This window comes from Mastigoproctus giganteus, chromosome 10, assembly GCF_048544385.1.
Source record: "Mastigoproctus giganteus isolate SK-2022 chromosome 10, ASM4854438v1, whole genome shotgun sequence".
Classification (NCBI taxonomy): Eukaryota; Metazoa; Arthropoda; class Arachnida; order Uropygi; family Thelyphonidae; genus Mastigoproctus; species Mastigoproctus giganteus.
Genome location: NC_143584.1, coordinates 163,440,550 through 163,466,223, shown reverse-complemented (window position 1 = coordinate 163,466,223; position 25,674 = coordinate 163,440,550). Strand labels below are relative to the sequence as shown.

Genomic DNA, 25,674 nt, shown 5'->3' with positions numbered 1-25,674 from the left:
CCTGCTCACCTGGCTACGGAGGTGCCTTAGTTTTGGTCATTGTATGTCAAATAGAGAGCTTTATGGTAACTGAAAAAAAAAAGTTTCTAGTACCCCGGCTTGGCCTAAAACTGAGGAACTAACGAAAACGTTGTCTATTTGAGTTTTTCCAGTTGTTGTGAATGACAAGGATGGGAGAAGTGACTCAACTTCTTCCTGGAGAAGCAACTGGCAGGTGAGGGCAGTGCAAGACTCCGCACAGGCACCTCCCCACCACCACTGCCTCAACACTGGCTCTCTGAGTACCCCCTTGCCAGGACAACTCCAACTTTGAAAATTGTTAAAAAATACTTCTCGTTGCAAAATTTATAAATGATCTTAATATAATTATTAATTAACTATTTAGCGACCTTTTTGTCACCAAAAGGAGAGTTACTTAGTACAAAGAAGTATGCTATCGAAGTGCAATAAAAAATTGGCTTTTTAATTTTAACACAAAAAGTAAATGATAGATTTCAATCGGAATAGTTTTCCCTTGATAAGCATGGAATAACGCATAGCTAATGTGATTTTTAAATTTTTAGCTCCATTAGCAACGGAAATAGAGGGGGTGGGGCGAACGAAAATTACTCACATTTTCCTGTCTGGCACCGCCATTTTTAATTTAAAAATTATATTTTAAACCTACTCGCTGAGCTTTCTCCAACGGTGTATAATAAGCTATAGGTTGTCGCCAACATTTTTGCTCCCCCCCCATTTCTCAGACAAATTTTTATCAACAACGATCAATATGGCGTTATGTTGGCCCACATGATGTACAAACCCATGCAAAATTTAGGTTGAGTGGTTCCAGAGATCAGACGGATGGACAGATAGACAACCGAGTGACATTATAAGGGTGCTTCGTTAGTGGGGTCATATATGAAATTGAGTGTCCTGATTGTGGGGGAAACGAAACACAGACTGCAGGATCGCCTGGAGGAACACAATAGAGCCCTTAAGACTGCAAATGGAGGTTCAGCTCTAGTGGAACATGCCAGGGAAACTGGGCATGGTATTACTGCTAAAGAAGCCATGATCATGAATAAGGCACATGGCTTTTGGAACCGGAGAGTTTAAGAATATGTTTGTCCGAGCGCTACAGTCTTAATAGGGATAAGGGCTGTTGCATTCATCCACTCTTTGAAGCCCTTATCCTACAAAGAGACTAACAGTTTAGAGTGGCCCGTCCACTTTCCGGTTCCACGAGAAGTGAACCGTGGCAGATGCCACAGTTCATGTCGCAGACCTGCTCAGATGTATGTGGTACATATAGATTGTCGGTCATCCTGCAACCACCACAGCTGATGAAGGTAGCCGTTGTTGCCGAAAGCTCCTGTGTTATTGGTTTTAAACAACTTTTATCGCTTTTAATTTTATATATTTTATTCTTGTTATACAACATTTGTTTTATTTTGTTTTAATATTTTAATATACAGTAATACGATCAGTACGCATGTATTTTATTTTATCATGATAAAAATGTTTTACAGTTTCCAGTCAGTGTTATTTAGTAGCATTACAGATGAATTACTTTGTTAGACTACGGACCCTAAAAACTCATTTCAATGTAGCTTGTTTCAATCTGCTTTTAACTATTATATTTTGTTATTATTACATTGTTATACATATGAGTAATATTTTAACGGTACGAAGAACTCACCAAATTTCTTTTTAGCAGGAGATGTAGATGAAGAAGCCAGACGTTTTGGTGCACTTCTCTGTAGACAGGAACTGTCTGTCTTATGTTCAATGAATGCATTTAGGCTGTGGAATACTTCTTCACATTGGCCACATTTTAAAATATCTGTATCTAACAATATAAATTTAAAAAAAAAATCTTGAAAGGTATAATAATAATAACATAAAATAATGAAATTTTATTCAGATTCAAAATGCAATTACATACCTGTTATTGATTTAATTAATTATTTATTAATCAAAATCACTAATGATATAAATGTAAGGTATAAAGAATGCATAAGTTGTCACATTTTTTATTACTCGCATGTAATGTAGGTTTACAGCATCAGCAGCTGTTGTTCTTAACCACTGTGTTGACAATAAGTTACTCTTACTGTGATTATTATGGTGGGAAGAAAAAAAAAAAAACAACCTAAAAGAAATTGAAGGAAAAATGTGCTTTTTCCCCAAATTCTTTTAGGCTACAGCCTAAAACAATATACAATAAAATAAGATTTGTGTTTTAAATTTTACTTTATCACCGAGGTGTGCATGTGTTTGTTGGTAACAAAAGTATTAGTGAGACAAAAAAGGAGAAAGAACATTTTATTAGTATTAGTATTAGTAACGGCCGTATGGTGCAAGAAAGCCTATGGCTTATGCTGCACCAGCCAAAAAAAAAAAAAAAAAAAAAAATCCGAACAAAACAATGATAAAAACAAAAATTAAATAAATAAATAATAATAATTAATAAAGAAATAAAAATAATAAAATGAAATTAAAAATTAAATAAAAAGGAAATTAATCCTATCATCCTATGCGCTTCCCTTACCCGAAAGTACTATCCAGATGACCTTTGAATTTCCCCAAACTGTCGGCCTCTACCACCCATGAAGGCAACTTATTCCAGTAATTTATAACTCGCTGGCTAAAATAAAACTTCCTGCAGTCCAATCTAAACATTTCCCCGCGTAACTTGAATTTATGTCCCCTAGTTCTAGCATCATTTATAATCTTGAAAATTTTGTCCTCATTCAGTTTACTGATGCCTCTCAGAGCCTTAAACACCTCAATCAAATCTCCTCTAAGGTGTCTAGTTTCCAAACTCTGCAACCCACATATTCGAAGTCTTTCTTCATAAGGACGCCCTTTTGCCGATCTCACCAGGCGAGTTACCCTTCTTTGCACCCTTTCAAGAAGCTCGATGTCTTTCTTTAGGTGCGGTCTCCATACTTGAACACAGTATTCCAAGTGTGGTCTAACATAGGCCTTATATAATGGGATTATCACGTCCCTATCTCTACTTGCAAAAGTTCGATAGATCATCGATAGGACACCATGGGCCTTCCTTGCAACCTGTTTACAATGCTCAGAGAATTTCATGTCCGACCGTATCGTAACACCCAAGTCCCTTTCCTCCAGTACTGGGTTTAGTTGAACTCCACCAAGTGAATAAGTTATTTTGGGATTACTGTTTCCCAGGTGTAATACCTTACACTTTGTTGGATTAAAGCACAGCTGCCATTTTTCTGACCATTCTTGAAGTATATCTAGGTCTCTCTGAAGAAGCTCAGCTTGACAGTGATCATTAACTACTCTACCAATTTTAACATCATCTGCAAATTTAGACATCACGCCCTTTATCCCTTCATCAATGTCGTTTATGAAAATTAAAAACAACAGTGGTCCTAATACTGATCCTTGGGGAACCCCACTTCTTACATCAACCCAATCTGAGGAATAGTCATTTATCACAACCCTCTGCCTCCTGCCCTGAAGCCATCCTTCTATCCATCTAAGGATTTTCCCAGTGATTCCAACCTGTTCCAGCTTATAAAGCAACCGCTCATGTGGGACTGAGTCAAAAGCTTTGCTGAAATCTAAATAAACAATGTCAAAATTATTCCCTAAATCCAGCTCGTGAGTGACCCTTTCGAAATAGCGAACCAGATTTGTTAAACATGATTTTCCCTTTACAAAACCATGCTGAGTATCCTTGAGAATTTCAATTCTATCCAAATGATCCTGAATTCCACCCTTGATCAATGCCTCCATGATTTTCCCTACTACTGAAGTCAGACTGACAGGTCGATAATTTCCCACTTCACTTTTAGAGCCACCCTTATGTATGGGAGATACATTTGCACTTTTCCAATCCAAGGGAATCTCCCCAGAGTCTAGTGATGCTCGCATAACCAGCCTCAGTGGTTCAATGCACTCGCTTGCCGCCTCTCTCAAGATTATAGGGTATATTCCATCAACTCCAGGAGCCTTACTAGTCTGTAGGCTTGAAAGTTTTTTCATTAAATAATCTTGCGAAATTTCAATATCATTAATTACATATTTTTTAACTTTGCTCCCACAATTTCCCATTGCCACAAAAGGCTTTTCATTTGTAAATATCGATGCAAAATAACTGTTGAGTTCATCTGCAACGGCAGCTGGTGTATTTATTACTATCCCCAAACTGTTGACTGTATTATGCAAACTGTTGACTGTGCAATTACAGTGAAACCTTAATTGTCTGTGTAAATGATGGGGAGTGGGATTGCAGTTGATTGAAAAATGCAGTTAACCAATTTATTCATAGGAAATTCATAATTTATATATAGTACAAGTAAATAAAAATCCATTTATTCACAGGAGAAATTTATCTGTGTATGTAATTTGATATTAGCTTTTTTTTTTTTTTTTATCTGTTGAAACTATTTTTGCATATAGTATATTGATTTAATTTTCTCTAAATATAAAATACATTCACATTTGGCCAATGTTTTATAATGAAAATATCTACACAGCATAGAAAAATATCTAACACTTGACTGTCATTTCAACAAAATCAAGCATATGAAGTGTAGGGAGTTCATGCACCTCAGAACAATGATAAATTTATTTTCTAAACACAGATAAATATTGTAATCTATGTTGTTTGACCTTTTTGGCAAGCCAATATTCAAATGCTCATTAGCTTCAAAGAATAAATAAATAAATAAAATAAATAATGATGCTGTTAAAGCAAAAAAAAAAAAAAAAAAAGGTACATAACAAAATATAACACCAACAATCAAGGTTCCACTATATTGTAGAAGATGTAATGTACAATCTGAATGCCAGTGAAAACTTGCTTAGCAAATTTAAACATGATCAGTGTTGGAATGATGTACAGAGCAGGAATTAGTGAAAAACAGATTCCAGTGCTTCTCAACATTCTCAATAGTACTGCCAGCTTCCCTCCACTTGTATACAGTGCTCCTTTAGGAAGAGAGCTGACAATCCCAAAGGTGAACAATGACCAGGAATATTGCATATTTTGATAAAAAGAGATCTCCAAATGGTTGGCCATGGTTTGCAGAAAAATCGCATCCAAAATTTTCAGTGAATTACCAAGAAAATCTGGTACTATAAGAGCAGTTATCAGTGTGCATATTGCAAGCAGTGCTACATTAAGAGGGGTTCCATGTATGGGCTACTATCTTCAAACATGTCATCAGTAAATGCACAGTAATAGGTGCAATGGTGTCATACTTGGAGGAACTAGTCACAGAAGAGTGATGACTTGATTTGGGAAAATGATGGTATGATGAACTGGCCTGCTCAGAACCCAACAGGCCTACTGTAGGACCTTACATTTGTGGTAAAAGGGAGGGGATAGGGCCTAATCCATGGAGGGCTACATCACTTATCCAATTAACTACCGTTTTATTGGCCAAATATATTCATTAGCATATCATAAACAGGCAGAAAATGTTCCTTAAAGAAAACATACTATATATCAGATGCCCTAATAATGTATTAAAATCTGATTTTATAAATAACTGTCTTTTCTATTAATGTCTCCCGATACTTCTGTACCGTTGGTAACACAGTGCTTGTAAATATAGGGAGTGTTTTGGAATAAGGTACTAAAATTCCTAGGTGGTAAGAGGATATCAAAAGAGGGGACTGAAAATGATCTTCCCTAAACGTGCCTCTGAAAATACATTTGCAATGAGTTTTGCATTCCAATTACTTATACATCCAGAAGGCAGAAAGCATCCAGGAAAATACAGGTATCTGAGCTCTTAATTCATGGAGCTGCACATATTCCTGATGACAAGCAATTTTTTTAATGGTGTTATATTTCCAACCATGTACCCCGCATTTAACTGTACTAAACCATTTGTCTCTGTTTCATAGTCCCTTCTCATTTCACATATCTCTATGCAAACTGATGTCTAATTCCTAAGGATGTATTTTTGGGATTATAATTCCTTAAATGATAAAATTAAGGTAAAATTAAAAAAAAAAAAAAAAGCCATTAAGTAATAAAGATACATCTTTGGTTATTCTAATTCATAAAGTGAAATTTAAGATGTAAAAAAATAAAATAAAACTATAAAATCCACAGTCGACAGCTAATCCTTAGCTTTTGCAATTATTGCATCATCAGTCAGTCAAAGACAACTATTTTTTAAATATAAACTTTTCCCCTGGGGGCAACAGACACTGTTGTCTCAACAGGGGAAAAATTGTTGAGCAAATAATTCTGAATAAAAGTCTCAAATTTTTCTCCCTACACAAAGCAATTTACCACACATTTATTTTTGTTTCAACTTTTATTCTAGTTTTCAGAATATCTAGGATCAAGGAATGAAAGATTTTATCCATTGATATTCTCATATATAAAAAAAAAGAATAATTATTAGCTATTATTTAAACATAAGAATAGCTCTTCATAACTGACAAGCTGATCTGTCTATTCATATTTCATAAGATGACAGAAAGGACTCGGGATATGACTCTAGACAGTGATCATTACCTACAAAAAAAAAAAGTGCAAACTATTCTGCTGGATTCCAACACCTACAACAATCTTTAAAAAATTCCTACAAAACAGATAGAAGGGAGTATAAAAATAAAATTGCACACTTCTTGATAATAAAGAGACTAACAAAGCTCTTTTGAGCTGCCACATATTTTTGGAGGTATCAAAGACACACAGGGAAAAATTCCTTCCATGTCCCTTAGTCACTAGTGTATATGATGCTAGACTAGAATTTACTAAATAATTAGTGAAATAACTTACTTCCTCCAGTTCTATTCCTCTTAAGAATTTCACACAACTCTTTTAAGAACTCATAGTGTGAATTTACATACTGGGGCTGTACTGGTTAGCACTGATTTTATTTCAACTTTACTAGTAGCTCTAAGGTGCTAGTAAAGTTGAAATAAAGTTTTTACTAGTACCTCTAAGGTGCATCAGCCTTAGATAAGTTCTTGACAAAAGGCAAATGTTTTCATTAGGGAACTTTATTGGTTGACGATTTTGCAAGGGGAACTCTATTGTCAGGGAAAAGGACAACAATTTTTGCAATAAAATTAGGTGAACTATAATCAGGATGTCAGCCAGGAGCTCAAATTGACGACATTAACAATATGTTATTAGTTTATAAGGAGGATAAAGAGAACATCACTATTCATGTGGGAACTAATGACACTAGTTGCATATGTACTGATGATTTGCTGGATACAAAAAAGGAATACTAAGAAAAGACCACAGGTTAGGTCACAATGTATTTGTTTCTGCAGTTCTATTCAGAAATGATAGGAGGGATTTTATGCTGGAAAGCTTTGAAGATTAACTCAAGATAATGTTCACACACATCTCAAGAAGTTTTGAATGAGGTCTCAAAGGAAAAAGAGATGCCCTGTAATGGAAAGATGCAGTGATCACAGCAATATTTTAAATTAATAGGTACCTAAATCAACAGGAAAAATTCCTAATACCACAGTAAGCAACTACATAGGATGTGTTTGAGTCACAATAAATATAAAAAGGTAGATCTTGTGAATGCCAGGAGTGCAGTTAATAAATTTGATGTTTCAGTTATTGGTAAGTTAAAAAATGTGAACATTACAGGGTTACCACAAACATGGTGGTATTCTGATTTGCCAGGTGAATTTAAATAAGAATATGACAAACAGATTTGAATATACAAACAAATAAATGCTGGGCTGTGTTAGGGTAAATAAGGGTAAGAACAGGTGCATGTATACTTGCATGTACATCAATGCTAGGAGTACAGTAAATAAATTCGATGAATTTGAGGTGCTGGTCAAGGACTTAAAGGCAGATATTGTTGGGATATCAGAGATGTGGTGTTACACAGATAAAAGGAATGCAGAATTTGAATTTGGGAAGTACAATGCATACAGAAAGGATAGGAAGGGTTAGGCTATTAGTTAGGAAACATAAAAATCTAAGGCAGTGCAACCAGTTGACATGAGTGACCATTGCAATGTTGAGTCAATTTGGTGTGACATAAACACCGGGAAAGCAAAAATGAGAGGAGTGTCATAGGCCTAATGACTCTTATGAATACAACAAACAACTGTACAGAGAAATACAATGGGCCAGTAAATCAGAATGTCTTATATAATGGGGGATTTTAACTTTCCAGATATTGACTGGAATTTGTGGATTTTGATCACACACAAACTAGCAAGACTTTTGTGGATTTATTGGATGGCCGTTTTCTACAGCAACACATTCGAAAGGCAACCAGAGGAAGTAATGCTCTTGATCTGAGTATCAGCAGTGATTATTCATGCATTAAGAATCTGCAAAGGAACCACGAGGTGGCAGTGATCACAGGGTAATGATGTGGTATTTACTTTAGACGTAACTACCATCAGGGGTAAAGGAAAGGTTTTTTCTTTCGTAAAGGTGACTCTCATAGCCGAGTGGTCAGAGTGTGCAGTTCCACATGCTCTATGAGTAGACTGGGATACAAGCCCCTAACTGCTAAATACGTCGATCTATAAACCCTCACTGCACCAGTGTGGCAGGTTATGATCCATTTCCCTCAATATGATGTGTTGAGGTGAATTGATAATGGCCACAAATTTATTTATTTATTTATTTTAAAGGTGACTATGGTGATCTCAGACAGTTTTTAAATTCTATGTTGTGGGACCAACTGATGATGTTACCAACAGCAAATTCTAATTGGGAAGCCAAGGAATTAATCTTGGGAGCTACTAGGCTTTTCATACCAACTAAGAAATACTGATCAAGGTTTAGGCCTAAATGGATGTAAGATGAACTAATGAGACTCGTGGCAGAGAATACCTTATAGCTTCTGTGTCACCCAATAATTTATATGCATGGATGCATATAAATTATCAGGCAACACAGTAACCCATGGTAGATATAAGCTAGCCTGTAATCAAGTCACAAAGGAGTTTAGGCAAGCAAAAGCTAATCACAAGAAATCTTTGGCAAAGGATGCAAAGAAAAACAGCAAAATCTTCATATGTAAATTCTTGAAGAAGTAAGGGGATGAATCAGAATGGACCACTTAATATCAATGGTTCGACTGTTGAAGATCCTGCTCAGGTAGCTGACAAACTTGATGAGTACTTTGCATCTACATTCACACATGAGAATTCTTTAGGAAGTGGAGGGCACATGTTTATCAAACTCTAAGAGGAAGCTAAATGATTTGGTAATAACTGAGAGGAAAGTGGAAGAGATATTGCTGAAGTTAAACATAAGAAATGCACTTAGGGTGGATGGGATGTATCCATTTAAATAAATATGATCTTTATTGTAAGGTGCAAAGGTACATGCAAGTGCTCTGACTTTACAAAACCCTTCACGACACTAAGCCAGGGGTAAAAATTATATTAAGAGAGACAGCGAAGGAAGTAAGCAAACCTCTAGCCATAATTATGAGAATATCCTTGGATTCAGGGAGAACCAAGCAGACTTGATATGTGCAAATGTATCCCCAATTCATAAAGGGGATCAAAGGGTAACATGAGTAATTACAGACCTGTTTTATTAACTTCTGTTCTGGGGAAAATAATGGAGTCACTGATTAAAGAAGCAATGGGTTATTACTGACTGGATATTACGATGTTTGTTTGTTATTTGGTTTTTAGGAGCATTAGCAACTAAGGCCATATTGCTCCGGGATATGCGGTGGTCATTCCCTGACCTTTCCGCATCCTCCGTATTTGGTGGTCACGGGCTAGAACCCCGGTCTAATATTACGATGTGGTCACAAAGGAACTGGAGTAAAAAAATAATTTTGATATCATATACACGGATTTTAGGAAGGTTTTTTTACTTTTGTACATAAAAGACTGCTGTACAAATTGGAGCAGTATGGCATTAAGGGCAAGTTGCTGCTAGGGATAAAGGGATGGTTGAGTGAGAGAAGACAGAGTGGTAATCAATGGACACTTCTATGTGGGCTAATGTTATAATTGTTGTGGTATTTTTTGGCACAAGGGCTACTTAGGCCATATTGCGCCTCACATATTAAATGAGTCACTTATGATAAGTGCATGGGGAGCAGTTAGAAACAGTCATACATTTGAGTTTGTTTTAAACAGAGAAAGAATTCAGAGATTTGCTTCTTTACCAATGATGCTATTAAGAGACAGAGGTTTTTTTTATGAAAACCCCAAACATGAGAGGTATTAGAACCTATAGTACTTAGTACCGTGCTTGAGAAGACAAAAAAAGATATTTGTTGACATTAGACTTGAACTTCTGAAGGCTGCAATTTTCAGGAAATACGTATGAAGGAAGGTTGTTCCAGAAAATGGCAGTTGTATGAATAAATGAGGAAGATGAAAAGTTGGTTCTGTGAGTTTGAAGTTGGACAATAAATGGATGTTGGCAGCAAGTGTTCGGACTGTTTTGAAAGAGACAGCGGAAATTATAGAAGCCAATTCAGAAGAACAGTGCCCACGGAACTATCTGCAGAAAAGGCATGCAGCAGAAACAGTACGTCTATGAAACAGCGAGTGGAGGGACTCTGTTAGAGATGAGTGATTAATTCATTTGGTAGATCTGCAGGAACTGTAGTTTGATAGCTGGACACCAGCTACCAAACCATAGTTACTGCAGGTTCCACTGTGAGGAAAGTGGATCTGACAATTTGATTTGAAGACATTCCAGGATAACATTATAAGTTAGAGAAAATACATTTTAACAGGTGATAAATGTTAAATTATATTTATTGGTTGGTTGGTTGGTATAACATTTTACAAATTTTTGATCCTATCAGTCCCAATATCTAAATTAAAATGGTGAAATTTCTGAACTCACTGAGTTCTGTCATTGGGCTAGCATTTGGATTCTGAGAATTTCTGTTTGGAGTAATGGACAACACTGAAAACTATAGAATGCAACTAAAATTACAGAAATTTATGTTCATTCCACAAAATGTATAGCAGTAGCCATTTCAGTCAGTTTCACCATTTGGATTGGTTTGTTTTATTGATTTTTTTATGTCTTTGAGACACAACATCTGAACAATTGTGTAACTATTCTGAACTGAAGCTGGTGTCATGGTATGAATATATAAAAATATCTTCATACTATGACAGCAGCTTTTAGTGTTCTTGATTGTTTGTATGTTTGGAAACAAGGGGTACAGGGACACACTGCTTCAAAAAAGAAAATTAATGGCATTATCCTAACATAAATGGAACTTAGATTTAAGTATAACAAATAAACTTAACATGAACAAGTAACAAAATTATCTTAATGAAATATAACACTTGGAAATCACAATACAATCCAAATCTAAAATATGTGAATAAAAAATATCAGATTGTGTTTAATCAAATTTCGGATTTTTAAATGTTAAAGCTTTTATGTCATAATTAAAATAAAAAAATTATCTAGTACCTTTGGAACAATCTTCATTTTTACTCTTTTGGGCACTTAATTTCTTCTTGGGATGGTGTGAACTATTTTGTTTTCCCACCATTGTGACCAAAGGTTCATTACTATGAAAAGAAGGCATAAATGGTATTACATAAAAATTTAAAATATAACTAAAATAGTTTTTCAAAATTATTCTAGAATTTTAGTATAGTGGGACATTGGTCATGCAAATCACTCAAAAAACAAGTAAACAGTGCAACCCACATGTCCTGTAAAATAAAAGTTTATTTTATATCAATTAAAATATTTTAACAATAAAACAAATTTAACTTGTTTAAGAAAGTCTGATTTGCTTTCATTTAGCAATATCATACAGAAAAATCTATATGTTAATTGTTTTATTCCCATTTAAGACAAGAGATATAATCATTTCTGATATACTGGTGTTTGACCAGAAACCCTTAAACAAGACAAGAAATTTTGCTCTTTTTGGCTTAGAATAATGTATTCAGTTAGAATAATATATTCAAAATAAAAATTCAGTCACCAGAGGAGCAGTATATCAAATCTCCTTTTTGAATGCGTCCAACACACAAACTGATCAATTGTGGGTGGGGGAAGTGTATTGAGGAGTGTGACAAAGACATCAGACTGGGCGACAAAGTGGAGAGGGAATTCTCCTGAAACCATTGTTTTGACCTTAAAACATCTGTAATCTCCCCCGAAAATATAATCACTAAAACAGAGAATTTTTAAAAAAGTTACACAATACACTTAATCATCCCCCCCCCCCACGACAGTAATTGACAGGAATAATAAGGAATATATACATTAGACCACTGGCTATTTCTATTCAAAAATAAAATATATAGGGAACTTAAATCAACCCCCATACATAATTCTGTGATAAGAGGTTTTTATCCAAACAGACTGCAAGCTCCACATAAAATCCAGTATCCTGGAATCAGGAATGTAATGCAGAACATGTCAGGAGTAATCAGGGTAATACCATTCAATCAATTCCACAGAGACTGATTAGTATGGCAACTAAGAAATGCAATACCATCTCCTCATTCCAAGAAAAACATGTAACATTTAGTACCCAACCAACCAACTTACAGAATCACAGCTTATTCTTCCTGAAGAAGTAAGAATAAGCTGTGATTCGAAATGAAATCCTTTTCTTGTCTGCCACTTATCAAGGCTCTTAATTTTCTTATTTATCACAATTTTCCTGTAATATACACTGAGTTGCCACTATATTTAAGTACACTCCTTTTCATGAAATGGAGTGCTTTTTCAGTAACAGCATCATCTGTTTATACCATGCGATAAAAAGCAGGTGGGCAGATATACAGGGATGCTGTATTTGTGTAATTCAGTGCAAGATGAAAGATTCAAGTGACTTTGAAATGGCGTCGTAACTGGCAACAGATGTACCATAATGAGCATCTTGGAAACTCCTTTTGAGATTTTCACATATAACTGTGTCTAGAGTGTATTAGGATTGGTCCAATAACCAAATAACATCCGGCCAATGACAATCCTGTGGTCGGAAACAGCTCAATGCAAGAGACCAACAAGCTGAAGACTTGTGCAGAGTAACAGCAAGGTTACAGTCAGTCAAATAACCCAGTACAACAATGATAACAAAAGAGGCATTTCAGAATGTGCAACTCATTGTACCCTATCATGGATGGAGTATTGAAACTAACAACTGAACTGGGTTCCACTCCTGTTAGCAAAAAATAAGAAGGTACAGTTATACTGGAGGAGTGAAAAAAACTTTCCCAGGTCTTATGAATTGTGGTTCTTACTGCTTTGTGCTGATGGGAAGAACAGAATATATAGAAAACAGCAAGAGTCCATGGACTCGCCCTGCCAGGTGGCAACAATGCAAGTTGGTGGGGGGCAGTGTTTTTGTGGTGCACATTGGACTCTCTTGACACCGGTGGAACAACATTTGGATGCTACAGGTTATCTGTAAATTGTTTCCAACCAGGCACATCTCTTCATGACAAACTAACCAACTTGAATTTGAAACAGCTGTGGAAAGCAGTTATGTCAACATGACCAGCACACTTTTAACACCCCTTTTGGTTCACGCCACAATAAATCTGGACTGTTTTGGATTCTGAGCAGCCGAAAAGAAGACTGGTGTCTTTTTTTTTTTTTTAGGTATGTATGCTCTCCATACATGAACATATTATTCCAAGTGCAGTCCCACAAATGACTTATACAATAAGTTATAACTCCCATATCTCTACGAGAAATTATTTGATAGCATCGATAGGCAGCATGGACCTGCTTGTTGCATTAATATTTTACAGCACGAAAACACAGCTGATACTTATCCGACCATCCTTGAAGACAATCCAAGTCATTACAAAGGAGGACTGCCTGCCATTAATCACCTTCTCAATCTTCACATCTACAATTTTGACACTGTGCCATATCCCTTTGTCAATACCATTTAAGAAAATCAGAAACAGGGATGGTCTCACCACCAATCCCAGAGAGATTCCACTCCTAATCCTAGCCCATTCCAAAGATTAAACATTAATCAAATCTTTGCCTCCTGTCCTATAGTCATCATGTGGAACTGAGTGTCAGCTGTGGCTTTGCTAAAGTTCAAATAAATTATGTGAAATTGTATTTCCCACACGCAACTCATTAAAGACACAATTATAATAATTTATTAGGTTAGCTGACCTCTGAACTTGCGTGGGGCACTTACACACTAGCAATTTTCGTACTCTTCAACCATCTATCCACACAACTAAACTCAATATAACTTCAAAAGCGAAGTGTTTTCTTTCATTTCAGTGTTGAAAATTTGAGCAATCTCCATTAATTGCTGAGCAAAAAAGGATCAGCTATAAAAAATAGCCCAGCTAAAAATTATCTAAAAACATGTTGGGTCATCTATGAAATGCCAACAAGCTTAACTAACAGTAAGGTAATAATGTTTTCTGGATGAAAAATAGAGGAGCAGAAAAAAATATCATCCATTACCCAATAGTTTCAAATAACTTTTTCTTTTTCTTTTTTTTTTTTTGAAATTGTGATGTGTGAAATTTTTTACATTGAAAATACTGAAAATACATTGAAACTTTTTTGGTTTACCATGCAACTAGATTTCAGGTACCTCTGGAATGCAAGACCTTTCAATGTTCAAATGTTGCTAGTTTAATGTGTTATATGTGTATGTCACAGTTAAAACTGCATGCTCATAATGAATTATTTCTTGAATAGACATTTTCATAGTATCCCAGTATTTTGTAGTATTGAAGATACTATGAAAATCTGCTATTCAAAAAATAATCTGATATTTTGTGCTTGATCTGATAAAAAATTTTCAAGAAAAGCTATTAGTAGTAGCCACAATATAAGTATTAAAAATGTGTCAAACAAATGTCTATCCTAAAGGGTTTAAAAGATTTGTGTCTTTTTTTTTTGAAATACTGTACATATTCCATAACACTTCTTTAACATGATTTGAACTAAAAACTAAATTTCTAGGGAAATTATCTATCTATTCCATTACCTAATTTGCATTACCTTATAAGCATCACAAACTTTTGCCAATTCTATTTCACACTGAGGAATACAAATACGTCTGACTGACATATTTGTATTCCTCAAATGTATATGTGCATATGTGGGTCAGATGAACCCAATATGAATTTTAAGGGATAGTCAAGTACTCTTTGCTGACAAAATTATGGAAAAAATTTGGCTCGTATTTCCTCACTAATATATACAAAAATTAACTTGGAGAAATTAAAAAACATATTACTTAGTCTTAAGATAATTCATAATAACAATAGACCAATTTTCATCCTAGCATACAGCAGATCACCTCCTCCTAACCTAAAGTGGTGCAGTTCCAAAAATGTGACTAATCTTGAGGGACAGAGATAAGTCAGTCAAACCAGTAATCATACTGTTGTTTTTTGAAAAATATAGTAATAAAACTTTATATTAAATATTATTTTATGTAATATCTGATCCAATTTTATATGGATACAAATTCACTTATCTGTAATATCTAAATTTATTTAATTATTATTTTTATTTAATGCACTTCTCATTAGTTTTATGTTAATGTTAATTTAAAAGTGGCTAGCAGTAGTGCTCACTTACCCTCAGTGTTATTACATGCATCATGTCAATTGGTGGTCTCATATATCAAGTATTATTTCAACAGGTGAAATACTCTGTTTATATAGCATAATGCTTACCCAATTCACCAAGTATGTGAAACAAATGCATGCAGTACTAATGACCACCTAAAAACTCTCAAAAGAATATAATGTCTGTTTATCCACAACTGTGATATTATGGCATAGCCACAAGAGTTACAATGAAATTTGCTTGCTTCCAACTCCAATATATAAAAGATAATAATAATAGGCGCCTCCGTAGCCAGGTGGGCAGGAGCACCAGGGCATAGCACACGCTTCTTGATAAGACCGGGGTTCGAGCCCGTGCCCACCAAATACGGAGGATGCAGAAAGGTCAGGGAATGACCACCGCATATCCCCGGAGCAATATGGCCTTAGTTGCTAATGCTCCTAAAAACCAAATAACAATAACAACAACAACAACATAATAATAATAATAAAAAAAGACAACCCTTTTCATAAGGCATATGCAAACCCTGGCTAGATAACTTGGATAAGGTTTTACAGGAATAATTTAAGATCAAATCTTTAGAAGGTGCATCGAGCTTGGTCCAAAGCTAACAGAGAGGGGCTAAGGACTTTTCTTTAAATAAAAATGGAACTCACCGAGTCTTACGACTTTTTGGTTAGTTGGCTTACATGCTTGAAAACATGAAATAATATGCAAGGGTTAGATGTGGCAGTTGAATCAAAATCAGATGATGAGTTTGTGAACACCTTGAATATATAGATATACAGATCCAGACCATTTGCACAATGCTAATGAAACCAGTTTGCTATGCCGATGTTTACCAAGTTCAGCACTGATACCCGAGGAAAGGGATACAAGTGCATTTAAGAAGCAGAACAAAGATAAGATTAGTTGATGGTATTCACACACATACCAATTCAGCTAATAATGGCATACGATGAACCATGCGATTTTGGACAAGTCTGATGCACATCCATGTGAAAGTAAATTGAATCCTAATAATATTTCCATAGTTTTAATCATCATTTGCAATAAGAAATGTAATTCATTTAGCAGCTTCTTCTTGAGACATGGTTAACCCTCCTGCTTGCAATGTTAAATGAAAAAAAAAAAAAAAAAAAAAAAAACACTGCTGTGTGGCTCTGACATAAACTGATTTTTTTTTGGTAAAAATTTTATTTTTTTGACTCTGTTGAACTGAAAATGATGTTTTATTAATTAGGATTTATATAATTTATCCCACTTTTTGTTGTTTAAAATTTCTTGACTTGTATGCATTTTCCCCACTTATCTTCCATTATAAACTCTTCCCCTCAATTTCAGGCTTTACATATGGAAAAACTCCCCTTGAAAAAAAAAGAATTTTCTGAAAAATACACAAAACTGGTAAAAACAGCCAAATTATAACATACAGGGTGAATGAATTATAGCTATTGGTTACAGGGTGTTTGTACATGCCTGCTAATTATGAAGATAAAATAAATTTATTTGTCCATGTCACGTTGAACAAACAATTAAGTTCTCACACTAACGAAAAGTGATGAGCATAATAGTAACAGTAGTAATAGTATTTGCCAACAGTGCAAGGAAGGCACAGGATTTTGCTGCAATGGACGGATGGACAGACAGACAAGAAAATACAAAATATATGATTCCTTCCTCACACAAGTAACTATGAGGTTGACCTTTGAATTTATTCAAACTGTTAGCCTCAGTTACCTACGAGGGCAACTTGTTCCAGCAATCAACAACTCACTGGCTAAAAGAAAACGTCCTACAATCTAATCTAAACCACAACCCCTGTAATTTGAATTTATGACCACTAGTTCTGGAATTTTGCTAACAGTGAGAATTCCACCTTCATTCATTTTACTAATTTCTCTCAAAGCCTTAAACCCAAATCAGGTCATCTCTGAGGTGCCTAGTTGGCAAGCTCTGTATCACATGGTAATACAGAGCTTGGCGACCAGGTGAAGGATAACCATATTAGGAAAGACACCAACTGGTGTCTTTCCTCATATGTTACCCTTCTGCCAATCTCAGCATTTGGCTTGCCTGCACCCTTTCAAGAAACTCAATGTCTTTTTTCAGATGAGGTCTCCATACTTGAACACAGTATTCCAAATGTGGTCTTACAATTGCCTCATACAGTGAGATTATGACTTCTCTATCTCTACAGGATAATGTTTGATAAATCATCGATAGGACACCATGTGCTTTCCTAGCTGCCTGTACTGTAACTTCCAGATTCCTTTCCTCCTCCATTATTTTTAATTCAACTCCACAAAGTGTATGTGGGTTGCTATTCCCCAAGTGTAAGACCTTGCATTTAGCAGCATTAAAACGCAGCTGTCACTTCTCTGACCATCTTTGAAGTCTGTTCAAGTCATTCTTATGGAATGTTGCCTGGCAACGATCATTAACAACTCTGTCAATCTTTACATCAACTGCAAATTTTGACATCATGCCTTCTATCCCGTCATCAATGTCATTTATGAAAATGAGAAACAAGTGTTCCACAAACCGATCCTTGAGGGACACTACTCCTAACGTTACAGGGACATTTAGATAGACATGATCACTGCCTTATAGATATGATCACTCTTAATCACTGCCTCTAAGATTTTTCCTACCACTGAAGTAAGTCTGACCAAGTGGTCTGTAGTCACCAACTTCACTCTTAGAACAGCTTTCATGTATTGGTGATACGCTGGCACTTCTCCAATCCAAAGGAATCTCCGGAGTCCAAAGATCACCTCAAAATTAACCTCAATAATTCAATATACTCGCTCATGCTCTCCCCCAAAAACTACAGGGTATATGCCATCAACTATGGGAGCCTTACTTGCCTTTACGATCAAAAGTTTTTCTAATAATCAATCATCTGTAATTACAACATCACTAATTTCATATCGCTCAGCCTCACTCAAAAAGCCTCTTCTTAGCATGAAGCGACTTTCGCCAGTAAAAATGGATGCAAAGTACCTATTGAATTCATCCGCAACATAAGCTGGGTTATCTAAGACTTTCCTACACCAAGTGCATAAGGGACTGATCTCATTAGCTTTCTTCTTTGTTGTATTCACTTACATTAGCATTAGTAGTGGCATATGATGCAAGAAGGCAAGCTCATAGAGCATAAGCAAAAAAACCGCTTCCCATTCACTTATCCATTCGCACCAGAAGTTTGTCCATTTCTTCCTCGAATTTATTTAAGCTATCAACTTCCACGACAGATGGAAGTTGATAGCTTAAATAAATTGTTACAGCAATCAAACACCCATTAGCTAAAGGCAAACATCCACACATCCATTCTACAACTATCTTTCCTCAATCTGAATTTATGACTCCCCCCCCCCAAGTGCAAAGGAAGAAAGAAAGAGGAAGAAACTCATCAGCACTGAGCTTGCCCAAACCATTCAAAAACCTCAATCAGATCACTCCACAAGTGCCTAGTCTCCAGATTCTGAGTTTATTATTCATAGTCTAATTCATCTGGCTACCAACTACCCCTTCCAGTTTATCATGGTAAGAGCACCCCTTTGTTCCCCTCACCAATCTTGCCCTTCTCTGTACTTGTTCTAGCAACTCTACATCCTTTCTAAAATTAGGCTTCCAAACTTGCACACAGTACTCAAGGTGTGGCCTAACCATTGTCTGATACAAAGGGATAATCAACTCCTTATCCCCGCTAGCACAAGTTTCTATATATCATTGACAAGACTCCCATGAGCAGCTCTGGCAGCCTGTCTGCACTGCTCTGAAAACTTCTAATCCGAGGGCACAATTACACCCAGGTCTTTTTCATTCTTCACTATCCTGAATGTAGTACTGCACAGTTGGTACATTACTCTGGGGTTACTGCTACCCATATGCAGTACTTTCCATTTGTCAATGTTAAACTTCAGTTGCCACATCTGCCTAACTTTTCTAGATCCTGTTGCAGCTGCATACTGTCATTGACAACCCTACTAATCTTTGTATCATCTGCAAATTTGGACATTTAGTCTGTTTCACCTACATCAATATCATTGATAGATATAGAAAACAACAATAGTCCCAACACAGAACCATGGGGGGAACTTCACTAATAACATCAGTCCATGAAGAGCAGTGTCCATTGATTACCACTTACTGTCTTTCTTCCACTCAACCATCCTTTTATCCATAGAAGCAACTTTCCCTTAATGCCATACTGCTCCAATTTATATAGAAGTCTTCTATGTATATGATAGTGTATATCATATACATACACTATGTATATTATATACACTATATAAAGGCTCCTATGTATATGATAAATCAAAGTATATGATATCAAAATTATTTTTTACATCTAGTTCCTTTGTGACCACATCATAGTATCCAATAAAATTGGTCAGACAAGGTTTTCTCTTAACAAACCTATGCTGTGTCTGAACTATAACTGCAGTCTTGTCTAGATGATCCTGCATTGCTTCTTTAACATGAAAAATCCCTCGTCCTCATTCTCTGCTCTCTTAGCTAATGCTGTATCATATGCAGCCTTGGCCTTCCTGCCTTATTTGTGATACTATTACAGATCAACTTGTACCTGTTGTAGGCTTCAATAAATTTCATTACTCCGCAACTGTCCCATGCAATCTTTTTCTGCTCTATCTGACCAGCCAGTTCTGCAGTCATCTATTTTGGCATCCTCCTGCAATATTTTCTTAAAGGTATGTATGTGTTTGTGGCTTCTGTGATTTTTGCTTTAAAAGCATTCCATAATTCGAATGTATTAGCCATCCCTAGTCAATCCAACCAATTCATAGATGCCACATAGTGCCTTAAACTGTCAAAGTCCCCTCTTCCGAAGTTAAAATCAGTGCTGTTACCTTTAACTATTGCAACACCTTTCTTCATCTTCCATATGATGAGTGTATTATCACTTCCTGACAATGGTTCTCATACTTTGAGCCCTGTGATGTCATCTGATTCATTAGTAATGACGAGGTCAAGAATATCATCTAGTTTATTTTAAAAAGTTTTTTCTCCTATTGTGAGTTTCCCCCCCACTTATTCCAATCAATCTGGAGCAGATTAAAGTCAACCATAATAAGACACAGACACTTGCTTGCCCATCCCATCTGCATGTAAAGACTCTCGTCATATTCTTCACAATCTTCTGGTCTCTAGATTACTCCCAGTCTCATTGTTCCTTTGCTTCCAACTAACTAGCACCACACAGATTCTATGCCAGTGGATGTAACTTCAGACTCAGCAAAAGCTCTTTTTGAACTAGGACTGTTTTTGAGAAGCATGATGCCTTCAACCCTTCTATCTAACCTGAATATGTTACGTAGTGGAACTCGTCATCACCTGTCTTTTACATCAATTAATCCTCAATCATTAATAAACACATGTTATTTTTTCATAGTCACCATCAATTTCTGTGCACTTCCATCATCTCTGAGCCAGATGCTGTATTCCAATCCTGTAAAAGTCTCTTGCTCTGGAGGGCTTTGTGAACAATGTGCATGAGCCATTCATCATCCGGAAAATGGGTTCCACAGAGTGCATCCTTCAGCAGGCCGAAGAGGTGATAGTCAGAAAGTGCAAGATCTGGGCTACGAAAAGGGTGAGGAAGAACAGTGCACCCCAGTTTTGCAATGGCCTCCATTGTGTGCAGAATGGTGTGGGGTCATGCATTGTCATGGAGAAGAACCTCATTAAGGTTTTTGTCCGGTCAAACTCGGCAGATGCAGGTTTCAACTTTTCAATGTTTCCACATATCGATCTGAGTTGATTGTCATGCCATGCTCCAAGAAGTCCACAACAAGATCCCATCTTTGTCCCAAAACAATGTCGCTATGACTTTACCAGCAGAAGGCTGTCTTTTGAACTTCTTCAAGGCACCTCCGTAGCCAGGTGGGAAGGAGCAGCAGTGCGTAGCACACGCTTCTTGATTAGACCAGGGTTTGAGCCCATCACTACCAAATATGGAGGATGCGGAAAGGTCAGGGAATTACCACTGCATATCCCTGGAGCAATATGGCCTTAGTTGCTAATGCGCCTAAAAACCAAAAATAACAATAACTTCTTGTGTGGTGAATTTTGATGGTGCCACTCCATCGACTGTCTCTTCGTTTCAGGGTCATAATGGTGGACCCAGGTTTTGTCATTTGTGACTATGTGTGAAAGAAAAACCTCTCCTTCACTCTTGTAGTGCTGGAGAAGTTCTGTACAGATGAATTTTCAGGCTTCTTTGTGCTCATGTGTCAGCATTTTTGGGCCCCACCAGGCACAAATCACAGCAAGTTTCTCTATACTTACTGCATTGCACAATTCGCATGTTGTGATGTGGTGGTCTTCTTTGATCAGCACATCAATCTGGCTATTGTTGTATGTTGTCACTGGCCAGTCGCTTTGGGGCTCGCCAACAATGTTACTTCCCCCACTCTTAACCAATATCTAACTGTACTCACATCTACAGTATTGTCACCATAAACATTTTTGAGACACGTATACATTTCAACAGGTGTCACTTCTTCATTGGTAAGAAATTCAATTACCACTCTTTGTATGGTAAGTATATCTGTAACATCCACCACTTTGAACTATCTGTGTGTGCTACACTCATAAGACCTCCAGTGACCACTCAGTGACATGCGAAATGATCCACGGCACCAAATTTAGCATTAGCAAAGGTACGTGATGCAAGAAAGCAAGCTTATATAGCATCAGCCAAAAAAAAAAAAAAAAAAAAAACGTTATTTCGCCCATCCACTCACTCCAAATGTTTGCCAAGTTCTGTCTTGAATCTATTTAAGCTACCAACTTCTACAATGACCGATGGAAATTTGTTTCAGCAATCAACCGCCCGCTGGCTAAAGGTAAACTCACGCACATCCATCCTACAACCGTCTTTCCTCAATTTGAATTTATGCCATCTCAGGTGATTATTCTGAGCAAGAGGAAGAATCCCATCAGCATTGAGCATGCTCAAACCATTCAAGGCTTTATACACCTCAATCAGATCACCTCGCTGGTGACTAGCCTCCAGACACTGTAATTTGCAAAACTTAATCCTTCCTTCGTAAGAGCAACCCTTTGTTCCATTCACTAATCTTGTTGCCCTTCTCTGTACTCGTTCCAACAGCTCTACATCCTTCTTAAAACGAGGCCCATAGACCGGTATACAGTACTCAAGGTGTGGTCTGACCATTGCCTTATACAAGGGGATAATCAACTCCTTATCCCTGCTAGAAAAATTCCTGTATATCATTGACAAGACACCATGAGCTACTCTTGCAGACCGTCTGCACTTACTTGCATTACTTTTGTACTAGTCCTCATATCAGTGGAGTGGAGTCCCCAGAGTTCAGTGCTGGCAAATGATGTTTTTAATATTTATTAATGATACAGATGAAGGTATATCAGGTTAATGTCAAAGTTTGAGATGATACAAAGGTTGGCAACGTGGTTAACAGGTTAACAGTAATCAGGGTAAGCTACTGCAACATGATCTAAGAAAATTGGGTCAATAAGAGAAATGGCAGTTGAAGTTTTAACATTGACAAATGCAAGGTACTGCATCTGGATAGCAGTAATCCCAGAGTAACTTATCAACTGTGTAGTACTACACTTAGGATTGTGAAAAATGAAAGACACCTGCAGGTAATTGTGCAGTCATACATGCAATTCTCTGAGCACTTCAGTCATGCTGCCAGAATAGCTCATGTGATTTTGCCAATATTATACAGAAATTTTGCTAGCAAGGATAAGGTAATTATCCCTTTGTGCAAGGCCATGGTTAGGTCACATCTTGAGAATTATATACATGTCTAGAGGCCTCACTTCAGGAAAGATGTAGATGTGCTGGAAAGAGTGCAGAGAAGGGCCACTGGATTGGTGAAGGGAACAAAAGGGTACTCTTACCTAGAAAGGCTTTAGTAATGCAAATTGCAGTGTTTCAAGACTAGGCATCTGTGGGGTGATCTGATTGAGGTGTTTAAGTCCTTGAATGGCATGCTTCCTCTTTCTGAGACTACACACAAGAAGGGCATAAATTTAAGTAGGGAGGATAGCTGCAGGATAGATATGTGGAAGTTTGCCCCCAGTTAGCAGTTGGTTGGAACAGGCTTCCATCTGTTGTTCTGGAAGTGGATAGTTTGAATAGATTCAATGAAGAACTAGAGAAATTCTAGGAGGGTATGGATGGGTGAAGTGTGTAGTATTTTTTTTTTGTCAATGCTATATAAGCTTGCTTTCTTGCATCATTTTCCACTACTACTAAACAATTTCATCTGAAACTGACAGTTTTAAATCCACTAGACTTTGCTTTCTAGAGCTATGTCAAGTCACTGGTTTATACAGTTCATTCAGGTACATCACACCAGAGACAGCAAATTCACTTACATAAATATGATATGAAGAGTTTAGTAATGGCAATATGATGCAAGGAAATAAAACTTACACAGCAATAATAATAATAATTAAAAAAAATTCTTTCAATTCATTCACTGTTAAACCCCAATTGGCATTTTCCAGCCCATCTGCTCAGTTTATCTAGATCCCCTTAAGTATCATACTGTGATTCCTGTCATTAACCACTGTGTCAATATCAATAGTAAATATTAAAAACACTAAGGGATCCAAAAATGACCCACGTGGAACCATACTTATCACATTAGTCCAGTGGTGGCCAACCAACGGCCTGGATATGGTCTGCATGGAAATTGAACTAAAACAGTATTTTAAATTTTCTCATTAAATGTTAAGTTTTCTTCAGTAAATGTGTATTGTACTTAATAAATTTTTTGAATATTTTCAATTTTAGGTGTATCATTATATTTATTTATTCATCTTACCATTGAAAAGCAGTGATTCTTTTCAGGTTGTAAATTTTCTAAAGGGAGCATTTAAAAGCAAAAGTAACTTATTTTTAAAAAAAGACAAAAGTAAGTAATATTTTATAATTTAATAAAATCTTAAAAATAAATGACTGACATATCTTTGTTGAACATAAAAGTGTTTGGAATTTTCATTTTTTATATATAGCCTGAAAATAAAAAATGGTAACATGAAAATAGGAACTTCCTTTTAGACGTAACAAGATATGAAAAATGTAACACATTAATTTTTCTCGAATCACTCGGTGCAGCCAGCGAAACAAATCTAACGTTTTCCTGCACAGGGGCCATCCCTGTACAGGAAAACGTTGGGCACCACTGCATTAGTCCATATATAACAACTCTTTGTCTCCTATGACTTAGCAATCCCTTTATCCATAGTAGTAATTTTCCCCTAATGCCATGTGGCCCCAATTTATACAATTGAACATGAAGAACAATATCAAAGGCTTTACTGAAATCAAAGTATATAATGATAAAACTATTCTTTGCATCTAGTCCTCTGCAATGAATCCATGCTGTTATTGTCTCATGGCCCCACTCCTGTCAAGATGATTTGCATTAACTTTTGAACTTTTGATTCAATTATTTTCTCTGACATAGATGTTAAACTTACATTTCTGTAATTACTCCAAATTGCAGGTGGTATTCCTGAATCTAAGAATGTCATTACAATGGCTAACAGTTTAACCAACATCTTTGAAGCTTCTTTAGCATTAGCATTAAAAGAGGAATATATGGTGCAAGACAGCAAGTTTATACAGCATCAGCCCAAAAAAAAGCTTTTCCCATTTCAACCACCCATTCACTCCAAAGGTTTGTCAAAATCACAAACCCTTGGAATGAAACGGAAGCTTGTTCCAACAAACAACCACGCATTGGCTAAAGGCAAATTTCTGCACATCTATTCTGCAATTGACTCTTCAAATTGAATGAACACCCTCTCAGGTGCATAATCTGGGCAAGAGGAAGAATCCCATCAGCATTGAGCTTGCTCAAAACCATTCAAGGCCTTATACACCTCAATCAGATTCATCTTGCTGGTGTCTAGTCATCAGACACTGCACTGCAATTTGTAGAGCTTTAGCCTTTCTAGTTAAGAGAAACTCTTTGTTCCACTCATCAATCTTGTTGCCCTCTTCTGTACTTGTTCTAGCAGCCCTACATCCTTCGTAAAATGAGGCTTTCAGACCTGTATACAACACTCAAGGTGTGGCCTGACCATTTACTTATACAAGGGGATAATCATCTCCTTATCCTTCCGGCAAAATTCCT

General features: G+C 36.4%; 1 protein-coding gene across 1 annotated transcript in view; it reads right to left on the bottom strand.

Moving 5' to 3' along the window:
• The window catches only part of LOC150079443 (uncharacterized), a 227,911-nt gene that overhangs the window by 165,440 nt on the left and 36,797 nt on the right, over positions 1-25,674 (bottom strand). The window contains exons 4-5 of the mRNA XM_090383422.1: positions 11,390-11,490; positions 1,682-1,831 (exon numbers count right to left, since the gene is read on the bottom strand). Coding sequence (XP_090239548.1) covers positions 1,682-1,831; positions 11,390-11,471 — 232 coding nt within the window. The 5' untranslated portion in view covers positions 11,472-11,490. The remainder of the gene's footprint in view (positions 1-1,681; positions 1,832-11,389; positions 11,491-25,674) is intronic.